The following is an 11,976-nucleotide window of genomic DNA, read 5'->3' as shown; positions in this document are numbered from 1 at the left end:
AAAGGGTGGTTGCAGGAAATTTATGAAAGAATATTGCAAAACATCTTAATTTGATGATTTAATATAATTTTGACACAGAGAATGATTCTTATATAGAGAACTTTAGCTTTCTTCAAATAATGGCCTATATATATATAATGATACAAAAATAAACTGTGCGAAGATTAATGGTTTAGAATGCATAAAATATAACCACGGTTTTAAATCTGTGGTCATAACCAAACCGTGGCTATAGCTTGAACCAAAACTGTATGCTAAACGTTAAATTGAAACCGTGGTTTTACCATATGGCCACAGTTCTGTAATCATGGCAAATATAAACCGTGGCCTTAATCAAACTACCTAAACCGTGGCCTATAAAAGTCACGGATATCAAAAAAACGTGGTATATACCAAAAAACCGTGGACTATACTTTAGGCCACGCCCGCATATCCCACAGTTGGATTTTCATGGCAAAACCGTGGCCTCAGCGTTACACCATAGTTATTTTACATATAGCCTCGGTTTTTTGGCCGTGGCAGGAGACCTTTTTTTTATAGTGTGAAATTCTCTGGTACATGGTAGATACAACATGTTAATACTGATGTTCCAACATCACAACATGACATCAAGACAGATGCCATCACATCTGATCCTGATACATTATAATAACATTTACCTGTAACTTTTGCATGCAAATAAATTACAGAGTGATAACCAATACAAATCACAAGTTGAGATTAATGTCTCAACTCAAACAACAATGTCAGGACATATGTCTTGACATCATCTGCTGACATAAAACATATTTACCAAACATAAGATATGTAGAGAAAAATTGCACAATGGTAAATAACATAGAGGAATTGTTAACCCAGTTCAGTGCTACAACACCTAGACTGGGGCTACCAGGCCAGGAAAGAAGTTCACTATCAGCAGTATTAGTTCAAAGCTAAACAGTCCCAGTTTACAACTTCTCGCGTAATAACTACCCAGTGCTACTTCTGCCGAGAAGTCGACATCTAGACCTGGGAAATCGACATCCCACCTTCAATCACTGCAGTGATAAACAAATAGTCCCAGTCACAGTTACTGTTTCAAAACAAGTCATAATTCTAATGACAAAATCAATCACAAACTAGTGATAAAAGAATATCACTCTTCAAAATAAAATACTTAGTCTTGCATCACAGTTTCAACTAAGAACAATACTTGATCCTGCTTAAAAGCTTCGATCAAGAACAATACTCAACTATTTTGCTTAAAAGCTTAAAGAGTGAGAACATTACTTAACTCATTACCTAAAGGCTTCTGAGTGAGACCAACAATTTGACTTACAGTCAAGTAACAGATAGTCTACCATACTGTATCAAAAGATACATGGGTGAATTGTATATAAAAGGGTTCGAGAGTTCAACCTATTAAAAGTTTCTAAATTTATTGGATACTCTCAAACTCATATCTTAAGGATATCTTTAAGGATATGACTAAATGAATTTTGAACAAACCTGTATAACTTTTGTTGTTCTTCTCTTTTTCCTTAAATATTTATCTTCTACCATTTATATTTCAGTTGCTTACTCTAAAATATTTCTAAAATATCATCAAACTCTAATTTCATTCCTAAGGCATGTTGTGATCTAATCAAACTAAAAGAGTGTACTATGCTATGATAATCATCATACTAGTTAAACACGTAATAACTATTTTATTTCATCTTTAATTATTCAAAAAATTTAGTTTTACTTTAATATTTAATATTTAGTATGTGTTTTCATTTATATTTTATAACTATACTCCCTCTAATTCTAAAGAAAAAAATTTATTTTTTCAATTTATTGAAATTTTAAATTGTAGAGGCAAATTTTACATATAAATTTGTAATATGAAAAATATAGTTTTCTCAATTTTTTTATTATGTTACCTTAGAAAAAAAGTTATATACCAAATCATAGATTATATAATAATATTAGTAAATTATTAAGGTCTATATTCATATAATATCATTGAATATTTATATAACAATAAATACTTTCTTAATATTCGTGAAAATGATTAAAAAAATAATAAAAAACAAAAAATATTATCTATTATTAAAAATAAACATTGCAATTGTTTTCTAATATGATTAAATTATTAGCTCATAGGATATTGATTATTTTTTACTTCAAAAAATATCTCATTATGACGATGTCACAAGAAGTCATGGACTATTATCGTGCTGCTGTGAATCCTTTAAAAACTTAAATACAAATCAAATAAATAAATCAACTAACTATTTAATTGTATAATATTACTAAAATATTTTATAATTATAGTGGGGGCAAAAGCCCACCCTCTTCACAAGTTAGGTCCGTCCCGGTTGAAGAATCAATATATTTATATTACATATAGTTTAAATATATTAATGTTTTAATAAAATTAAAAATTAATTTATTTCTTATTATTTTTAACTAAAAGTAGTACTATTTTAATTTATAACCCAATTTGTATGACTAATATTTAGTGACTACTATTTTTAATTTATAATCCAATTTCTATGACTAATATTTAGTGACTACTACTTTTAATTTATAATCAAATTTCAATGACTAATATTTAGTAGTACTATTTTTTTTTTAAATTGAACTGAGTTTTAATTTTCAGGGTAGTGAATTGCCATTTAGGTATGGCACTATCCATTTACGTTGTCAACGAATTAAACATTAAATTTGAAACGTCACATAACTAAGTAGTCAGAATTAAAGTAGGCGGCAATTCACATTTCACACATGTATAATGAATGGTTGAGAGACAAATTCACATGCCATACGTTAACATTTAACACATTTATTTGACGTAGAATTTTGTGAATGCATTTCACGTGGTTGTAGCTGAACTCAACTCACATACCCTTCCTTCCCACATCAAGAAGAAGAAAAAAAAAAAGAATAAAAAAAATGAATTTGAAAAATGAGTTTTATAAAATTAGAGTTTGACCAACCTATCCATACAAAATCGATTTGTATGGTGATGAGTATTATTCTATATATGATTCTTTTCTAGACTTTATATTTAATCAATGTGAAATTTAAGTTTTTTCTCGATACAACCCTCTAACGTCCAACACTTTAGATTTGATGTTATCATGGTGGATTGTCCGAAACATCTATATGTTGGATTTGGTTTTTTCAATACATCTCCTTACACACATTCAAGGCCGGCCCAAGCCCAAGGCGAGTGAGCCCATTGCCTTAGGCCTCATTTTGTTGGGCCTTTAAAATAAGCCTCAGTGTGATAAAAAAACTTCGAAACTTATGTATTGAAATTATGTTTCAAAATCATGAACTAAAACGTGGTGGCGGGTTGGCAAAGAATGTGATCCAGCAAGCAATGGTTCTTGTGCTCGACTCTACTTGTCCACATATTTTACATAATTCTTTACAAAAAATAATTAAATAAATGATAAAATTATATATATATATATATATATATATATATATATATATATATATATATATATAAAAATTTTAAAAATAAATTTGTTTAATTTTAATTAAATATTATAATTTAATTTCGCCTTAAGCCACAAAATACGTTGGTCCGATCCTACATATTTTACATAATTCTTTACAAAAAATAATTAAATAAATGATAAAATTATTTATATATATATATATATATATAATTTTAAAAAGAAATGTGTTTAATTTTAATTAAATATTATAATTTAGTTTCTCCTTAAGCCACAAAATACGTTGGTCCGATCCTACGCACATTATTATTGGATTTGGTGGACATATATAAATGATGAGTGATCCAAAACGATAAACTTGTGATACTATGATAGAATTAGAGTTGTCATGCTCATACATATAAACAATATAAACTCTTTGTATGATTTATCTTTAACCAATGTGAGACTTTGGTTTTTTCCAATACACCATGAAATTATGTTCGATTTATAAGAGAAATACACACAATGTTGGAACAATGTGTAAGACAATGCAATGCACTAACAACAAATAACAAAACAACAAAATAAATAACACAGGTAATTGTTAACCCAATTCAGTGCAAAGTAACCTATGTCTCAAGGGCATCAACTCATTGAAAGGAAATTCTCTTATCAATAGTCAATATTACACAAAGGTCTCATCTGAACTCTCCTAGCTCACTCCATTTTCCTAATACTGCCCGTGAATTTCGATCTAGGTTCCCTTGAATATGAGACCCCTCTAACTTTCACTCAAGCACTCTCTCGAATATACGCATGTCAAAAAAATAAATCAAGACAAAATATCTTACACTTTTTCGAAACGTCTTGCTTAACAGGATGACTACAAAATTTTTGCCAATCAGATGTAATAACAAACTCCCCATTTGGCTATTTTAAGGAAAATTAATAACACACAAGATTTATGCATATTCTTACACACAATGATCACTTCAAACTACAAATAACACATTTTTGGCAGCAGGATCAAATCACAACAGAGCGAAAATATTTAGAAATCACAGTAAATAACATAACCACATAGTATGAGAAAAATAGAATGTATTATTCTTCCCTTATTTGCTCAAAAAAGTCATAGATAAGAGATCATTGTTAGTCACACATGAGCGTACAAAACAAAGAAAATATACAGTCACTTATTGCCATACAAAAACAACATAGAACATATTATCTAACCACACTATGGCATACATCTTCAACAAAATTAGAGAATCTAGCAAAAATCGAAAAGTCACAATAACAATCAACATATTACTGAGAGGAGGTAGATGAGTCATCATCGGAGATAGTTTCAACTCATTACCATCAGTTTTATCATCATTAAACATGTATTCATCTTCATCCAATGTCATAATATCTTTCAACATATGTTACAATAACTTGAGAAGATGAAGCTGATGTAGCTTGAGGACTTTGCATTTAAATTAACCCTTACACACACTATTTCTCGTAATGGATATGGCTATGATCTCTTGTAACACCTTGGATTCTTGCATAAGGACTTTGAGGATATGGTTTCTCACAAGCCCGGACATGGGGCGGCACATTAATTGTGTTCTCGTCAACAACTAAATTAGATTCATTAATATCGGGAATATTGGGAGGAACAATGCCAGGGACATGTTTTCCAGCAAATAACTTGTAACTAAAAATAACAATCTAGGGGTAATACCTAATTTATCCTCAACAGTAACAATCTCACTCTTTTGATTAATCAAAATACCATAATCAGACATGGGAACCCAATAGGAAGTTTCACGACTTACGATTCAACGTCCTTAACTACTTGCCCAAAAACATAATCACCAAAATAGAAAGCTCACATAGACCATATTTGATACAATAGCTAATCTAAGTTAGGATTAATACATGAACCATGGGAAGAAAGTGCCTAGTTTACAACACCAATTTTGTAGAGAATAACATATTTAATATCAAGGTTTGAAGCAACATGCAACCCCTTAGACGGTCAATCATTATGAATATTTCTAGTGATTTCTTGTGCAACGGTCTTCATGGATGGGACACGGTCTATGGTAATGATCATTTCTCTCCCTAAACAATCATTGAAAATTATTGGTGAGAACACAAATAAATCGTCTCCAACACGCACCTTCATATATTCACTGCTTCTAACATTAATAAATCCTTTCATTAGGTTCACAATAAATCCATAACAAAATTTAGATAAAAGGGACCAATGTTCATCATAGTTTTCAGGACTTGAGCATCGCTTGGCAGTTCCATGATCTCATTTCACTTCTCAGTCTCTTCAAAAAGTTATCTTTAGGGAGCTATTCTTCTATGGGACACATATTTCCATTTGGAAACACTCTCCTCAGAGTGAAAATAGACTTTACCCAAAGGAACAGTGGAGATGTTTTGAGGTAGTTTATTTCCACCAACTACGTTCTTTATTTTCATTGCAGCAGGTTCCTCCAAGATGTCATTCGGGATGTATCAATATCATCTTCAACTATGTGTTTCTAAGGGTTCACATGGGCTTTCTTTCTTTTAACCGCACATTTTTCTTTTTAGTTTTGTTTTTTTTTACACAACAAACTTCTTCTTTTTCTCTACAGACTTCTTCTTTTTCTAAATCACAAATTCTAGCTTTTGTTATAGCTTCATTTCTTCTTGTTGGTCATAACCTTACTTCCGGTTGCTATTGATTTCTTAGTTTTTCTTTCAGGTTTGAGAATAGGAACATTATTTACAACTAACTTCTTACTTTTTGGGAGTCCTTTTTTGCATCCACAACTTCTTCAACACCATGGTTATCATCCTCAATTTCCTCAATGACATTGTCATTGTCATTGACATCTTGACTAGCAATGTATTAGTCATCTTCAGTAACAAATTTCTCATATTCAACAATACCTTCAAGATGATCGTTGACATTATAATCAATATTATTTTGGTCACATCTAGTCGTAGTCTGTTTACCTTCCATAATATCTTCAACATTGTCATTAACATTAACAGTAACTTCCTTACTCACTATGATATTATCTTGCTCTCTGATACTTGAAATGTCATTGACATCCTTGCTAGTCTTACCACATTCAGCCTCTTCTTCTCTTCTACTTTCAGCACTCTCATCGCCATCAATTTATTCATAAACATTTTGTTTAGATTGAGGATTTTCTTTCTTCCTTATTACTAATATTTTTAGTTACATCTTCATCGTCGCCTTGACTAGCTTCTTGATCATTATAGCTTAAACTTTTATCATCACTTACATTGTTAAAAACGTTTAATCTAATCTCTTGAACAACTTTTTCACATACTTTTGGGGTCTGTCTCACTAGGTTTCTCATGCCACTATTTATTCAAACCAATTTCATCACTTAAAAGGTTTTCAATAACATTTTCACTAGGAGGGTTATCATAGGCATTACGAGTTTCAATAGTTTGGTTAAGTTTATCAAACTCTTCGTTTCTAGATTTTCTTGTCTCAACATTAGGGTCCATGAATTTGACAACATGAATGATTTTAGGAATAATGGTTTCAAAAGGTTTACCTTGATCCTTGCTATGATGAATAACACCAAGAAGACCAACTTTTAAGGAACATCAATTTGATACCTTTTGGTGTTAGCTTTTATTTAAGGGTGGAAGGACTCTTCAGTGTTTTTCGCCTTAGTTTTTTCAGCAACAATTAGGCCTGACATCGTGAGGGGAGAAATATCACCAATATTTTTCATCTTTTCTGCTTGAACTCTTTAGGCATTTTGAGAGAAGAAGGGCCTCTGATGTAACGCCCCGATATTAGAATTATTATTTTATTTGATTACTTATGGTTTATTTATATTTTAATTTAATTATTAATTGTGATAATTAGATTAATATTGACAATGGGTGGGTGTGAACTTGAGATGAGTGTGTAAAGGATAATTAGAGGCTAGAGTCTAATTAAAATGATTAGAGTTTATTTTAATAATTAAAATAATAGTGTTTTATTTGATTAAGTGTAAAATAGAAGCTGCATTAGGTCAACTCGTAATTTATGAGAAATAGAGAAGGAGAAGGAGTAGGAATGTTAGTAAATGAGAGGTGAAATTATAATTATTATTATATTTACCGTAAGTATATAATTAGGAGTATAACTGATCGGCCACCAATTTCACCTTGTTCTTGTATTTGAATCAATGGAAAAGCACTTCATTCGGTGGTATTTTAATTTGTTTCAGTCTAATTCTCGTTAGTTTTTTTTATTTTCGTATTTGAATTTTGTGTGTTATCTTTTCTAGTTTTTGTTGTTTTTCCATTGCTTTTGATCTTGTGTTGGTAGTGTATTAAGTTATGCAGATACAAGGCACGATTCGAGACAAGAAGAAGTGAGTTTTGGTGAGACAGAGCTGTGACACGGCCACCCGTGTCATGTGACACGGCCGTATCACACTTGCTAAAGAGAAATGCTTGAAATTGTGAAAGCCAAGAAGTCAGAGATCTGACACGGCCACCTGTGTCCTGTGACACGGCCGTGTCAGACTTGCACGCAAAAAAAGATTAGTTTTCAAATCTTTGAATCAGTCACTTAAGGAAGGGCATTGTGGACTTTTCAAAAGAAAACATTTGCTGAGAGATATTTAGTCACTGTTTGGAGAGGAGAAAATCACTTTTTGGATTGCGAAAGAACGATAGAACAAGGATTGGAAGCACTAGGGTTTGAAGCGAAGAAAATCTTCAAGAGCATCCGCGACTGAATATCAATTCACATTGATCTTATTGTAATGTCTTCATCCTTAATTTCTGTTATCTTGACAATTGCCATGAGTAGCTAAACTATTACTTGTTAGGGTGATGTCCCTGGATCATGTGATGTAACGAATTATGTTTCCGTTTGTTTTCAGATTATCTTTATGAAATTCAGTTTATGATTAAAAGTTCTTATTGCTTTATTATATTGGAAAATATTTTGTTGATTCACGATTGGGGTTTGGTCTGACAAACCAACCCAATGCTTTTTAATCATAATGTTATTGTTGATAATCACTTAGGAATAAGGGTTTGATGAGTAGCGATCATATTACCCGGGCTATGTCTTATAGAATCTTGGCATAAAATTATCTTGATAAGGAATGAAAAGATCGTTTTAATCTCAAGAAGTTTTTCACTAAGGAATTAGGAAAAATCAATGTTCGGGATCGGTAGTTAAGAATTTCTTCAGTTAATCTGTTAATTGGTAATTATTTCGTTACAGAGCGATTCATACATCTATCCTAACTCGTCTTCGCATATTTTCATTAGTCAATCTATTTAATTCTTCCATTTTACATAAGCTGTTATTTAAATTCAAAATCAAATTCAAACACCCCGATGACTTTTTATTCAATTGCACTGTTGTGAAACATATAATTCCTACGCAGTCCGCGAGTTCGATACTTGGGAAATTAACTCCCTCATTACTACATCGGTAAAAATAGTACACTTGCTATTTTACCGATCAAGTTTTTGGCGCCATTGTCGGGGACTGCCAAATTATAAGTTGAAGAATAGTTCAATTGAATTTTTGTTGCTCTGCAACTAAAATTGTTATTTTTTTTATTTGTCTGGTATTTCATTTGCTTATTACTAATAATCGTCTAATCTTTGTATGCGAGGTAAGGCCTCAGCAGAATTTATTTTTGACGCAGAGCCAGAACGATCATTGCGAGCTAGGCTTCGAAAAGCGAAGCAAGAACAACTGGAAGCGTTAGAAGACATTCTGACAGCTTCGGAATCTAATAACGAGGAAATTCTCTCTATTCATTCTGAGCATTCAGATTCGGAGGCTGAAACAATGGCAGCTCCCGTAGAAAGGCTGTTATGTGATTATGGTGGAGCAAATGCACCAGCTGGCCAGATGACAATTGTAAATCAACTAGGGAACGATTCAGTGTGTTGCTACAGCTCAGCAAGGGGAGGAAATAAATTTCATCACAGGTTCAACCGGCTCAAGCAAGTCAACCGGTGGGGTGTGAAATATGTGGAGGACCTCATTTTACTGTTCAGTGTGTTGCTACAACTCAGCAAGTGGAGGAAATAAATTTCTTGAAGCAAAACAACCCCTACTCAAATACCTACAATCCGGGGTGGAAAAATCATCCAAATTTTTCATGGAAGGATCAACCAGGGAATGATCCTAAACAAGGGGTTATTCCATATCAAGGCCAACAGTCGCAGCAACAGTATAGAACTCCTCAATAACATCATCAACAACCTCAGCAACAGGTCCCCAGAAAAGCAGATTGGGAGATTGCCATCAAAAAGATGGCAGCTCAAAGTTCTCAGTTTCAAGAAGAAACGAGGAGTAATTTCCGAAATACGGGTTCCCCCATTAAAAATCTGGAAATTCAAATGAGTCAGATAGCACAGCAGTTAGCAAACTCTCAACAGCCGGGCGCGTTACCAAGTGCCACAGTTACCAATCCTAAAGATCAAAATAATGTGAGCGCTATTGTTACTAGGAGCGGTAAAGGGGAAGGTGTAGTTGAAAATAATGATGAGGAAGAGGAACCATTGTTGGAGGTAGATTTGGAGATAAAAGAAAATGAGGTAGAAGCTGAGGAAATGGTCGTGATGGAACCAACACCAAAAGGGAAGGCGGTTGAGCAAAAGCCGACAGTAAAACTTCCTTTTCCGATAAGGAACAAGAAAAAAGGGCAACATGAGAAGAATTTTGAAAATTTCTTGGAGAGGTTCAAGAAGCTGGAGATTAATATTCCATTCTTGGAGGCATTAGAACAAATGCCTACTTATGAAAAATTTATGAAGGACATCATCTCCAAGAAAAGAACCATCGATCGTGACCCTATTATTCTAACTGAAACGTGTAGTGCTATTTTGCAGGGTATGAAGATTCCGGTGAAGAAGAAGGATCGAGGTTCCGTGACTATTCCTTGTACAATTAGGGATAGGTCATTCAAGAAAGCTCTAATTGATTTGGGAGAAAGTGTGAGCCTTATGCCGTTGTCTATCTACAAGAGATTGGGGATAGGTAACGTACAAGATACAAGAATGACACTCCAGTTTGCTGACCACTCTGTGAAAAGACCTTATGGGATAGTAGAAGACGTGCTTGTGAAAATTGACAAATTCGTGTTCCTAGTAGATTTTGTGATTCTAGAGATGCCGGAAGATGAGGAGATCCCTATTATTTTAGGAAGGCCATTTCTAGAGACAGGACGATGTTTGATAGACATTGAAGAAGGCACAATGACTTTGAAAGTTTATGATGAAGAGCTAAAGATTGATGTGCGCAACACCATGAAGTACAAGGATGATATAGCAACTAGTCAACACATTGAGGTGATTGATCAAATCCGTACTAATGAGAATTCTTTGAAAACACAACAATTACCTTTGGAAAAAGTGTTGAGCTTATCCATTTGCGATAAAGATGAAGCTGCTGATGAAAAAGAAGTGGAAGTAGTGGCCATGATGGAAGCAAGTCCCATATTCAAAAGTTCTAGACAAAACCGGTGGGAGGATCTTAGACAACCTTTGGTTGAAGAAAAAAAGGAGGAACCTAAGAAGGGTGCTGAACTGAAACAACTCCCGGAGAACTTAAAATATGTTTTCCTTGATGCTGACAGTAGGTGTCCAGCTATCATAAGCTCTCACCTTGAACGGTTGCGAGAAGTTAAGTTGGTCGAAGTGTTAAAGAAGCATAAAAGTGCCATGGGGTGGTCTATTGAAGATTTAAAAGGGATCAGTCCTACAATGTGCATGCACAAAATCCTCATGGAAGATGATCACAAGCCAGTGGTCCAACCTCAGAGGAGGTTGAACCCAGCAATAAAAGACGTGGTGAGAAAAGAAGTTGTGAAACTTTTAGATGCTGGGATGATTTACCCGATATCTGATAGTGCTTGGGTAAGCCCAGTTCATGTTGTGCCCAAGAAGGGAGGAACAACCGTAATAAAAAATGAGAAGAATGAGTTGATTCCAACAAGGACTGTCACAGGGTGGAGAGTATGCATTGACTACAGGAGACTGAACCTAGCAACCAGAAAAGATCACATCCCGCTACCTTTTATTGATCAGATGTTGGAAAGGTTAGCGGGACATGATTACTATTGTATCCTCGACGGGTACTCGGGATATAATCAGATTGCGGTTGCACCAGAAGACCAAGAGAAGATCACGTTTACATGTCCGTTTGGTATTTTTGCCTACAGAAGAATGCCATTCGGGTTATGTAATGCTCCGGCCACTTTTCAAAGATGCATGCAAGCAATTTTTAATTATATGCTTGAAAAACACATGGAGGTCTTTATGGATGATTTTTCAGTCTTTGGTAAGTAATTTGACAATTGCTTAACTAACCTTGCTCTTGTTTTAGAAAGATGTCAACAGACCAATTTGATCTTGAATTGGGAAAAATGCCATTTTATGGTTCGTGAAGGTATAGTTCTGGGACACAAGATTTCCTACAAAGGAATTGAAGTGGACCAAGCAAAGGTTGAAGTCATTTCAAAGTCGCCACCACCGATGAACGAAAAAGGTATCAGAA

The 11,976-nt window shown here is 33.7% G+C and overlaps 1 protein-coding gene across 1 annotated transcript; it reads left to right on the top strand.

Annotated features, from left to right (window-relative positions):
* Nucleotides 1–9,731: 9,731 nt before the first annotated feature.
* Nucleotides 9,732–11,768, top strand: LOC131648897 (uncharacterized). The gene is made up of 2 exons (XM_058918631.1): nucleotides 9,732–11,625; nucleotides 11,755–11,768. Exons 1-2 carry the CDS (start codon nucleotides 9,732–9,734, stop codon nucleotides 11,766–11,768), a joined length of 1,908 nt encoding a protein of 635 aa, XP_058774614.1.
* Nucleotides 11,769–11,976: the final 208 nt, after the last annotated feature.

This window comes from Vicia villosa, linkage group LG2 (genome assembly GCF_029867415.1).
Source record: "Vicia villosa cultivar HV-30 ecotype Madison, WI linkage group LG2, Vvil1.0, whole genome shotgun sequence".
Classification (NCBI taxonomy): Eukaryota; Viridiplantae; Streptophyta; class Magnoliopsida; order Fabales; family Fabaceae; genus Vicia; species Vicia villosa.
Note: the sequence above shows the minus strand (reverse complement) of the source record. Positions and strands in the feature narration are given on the sequence as shown.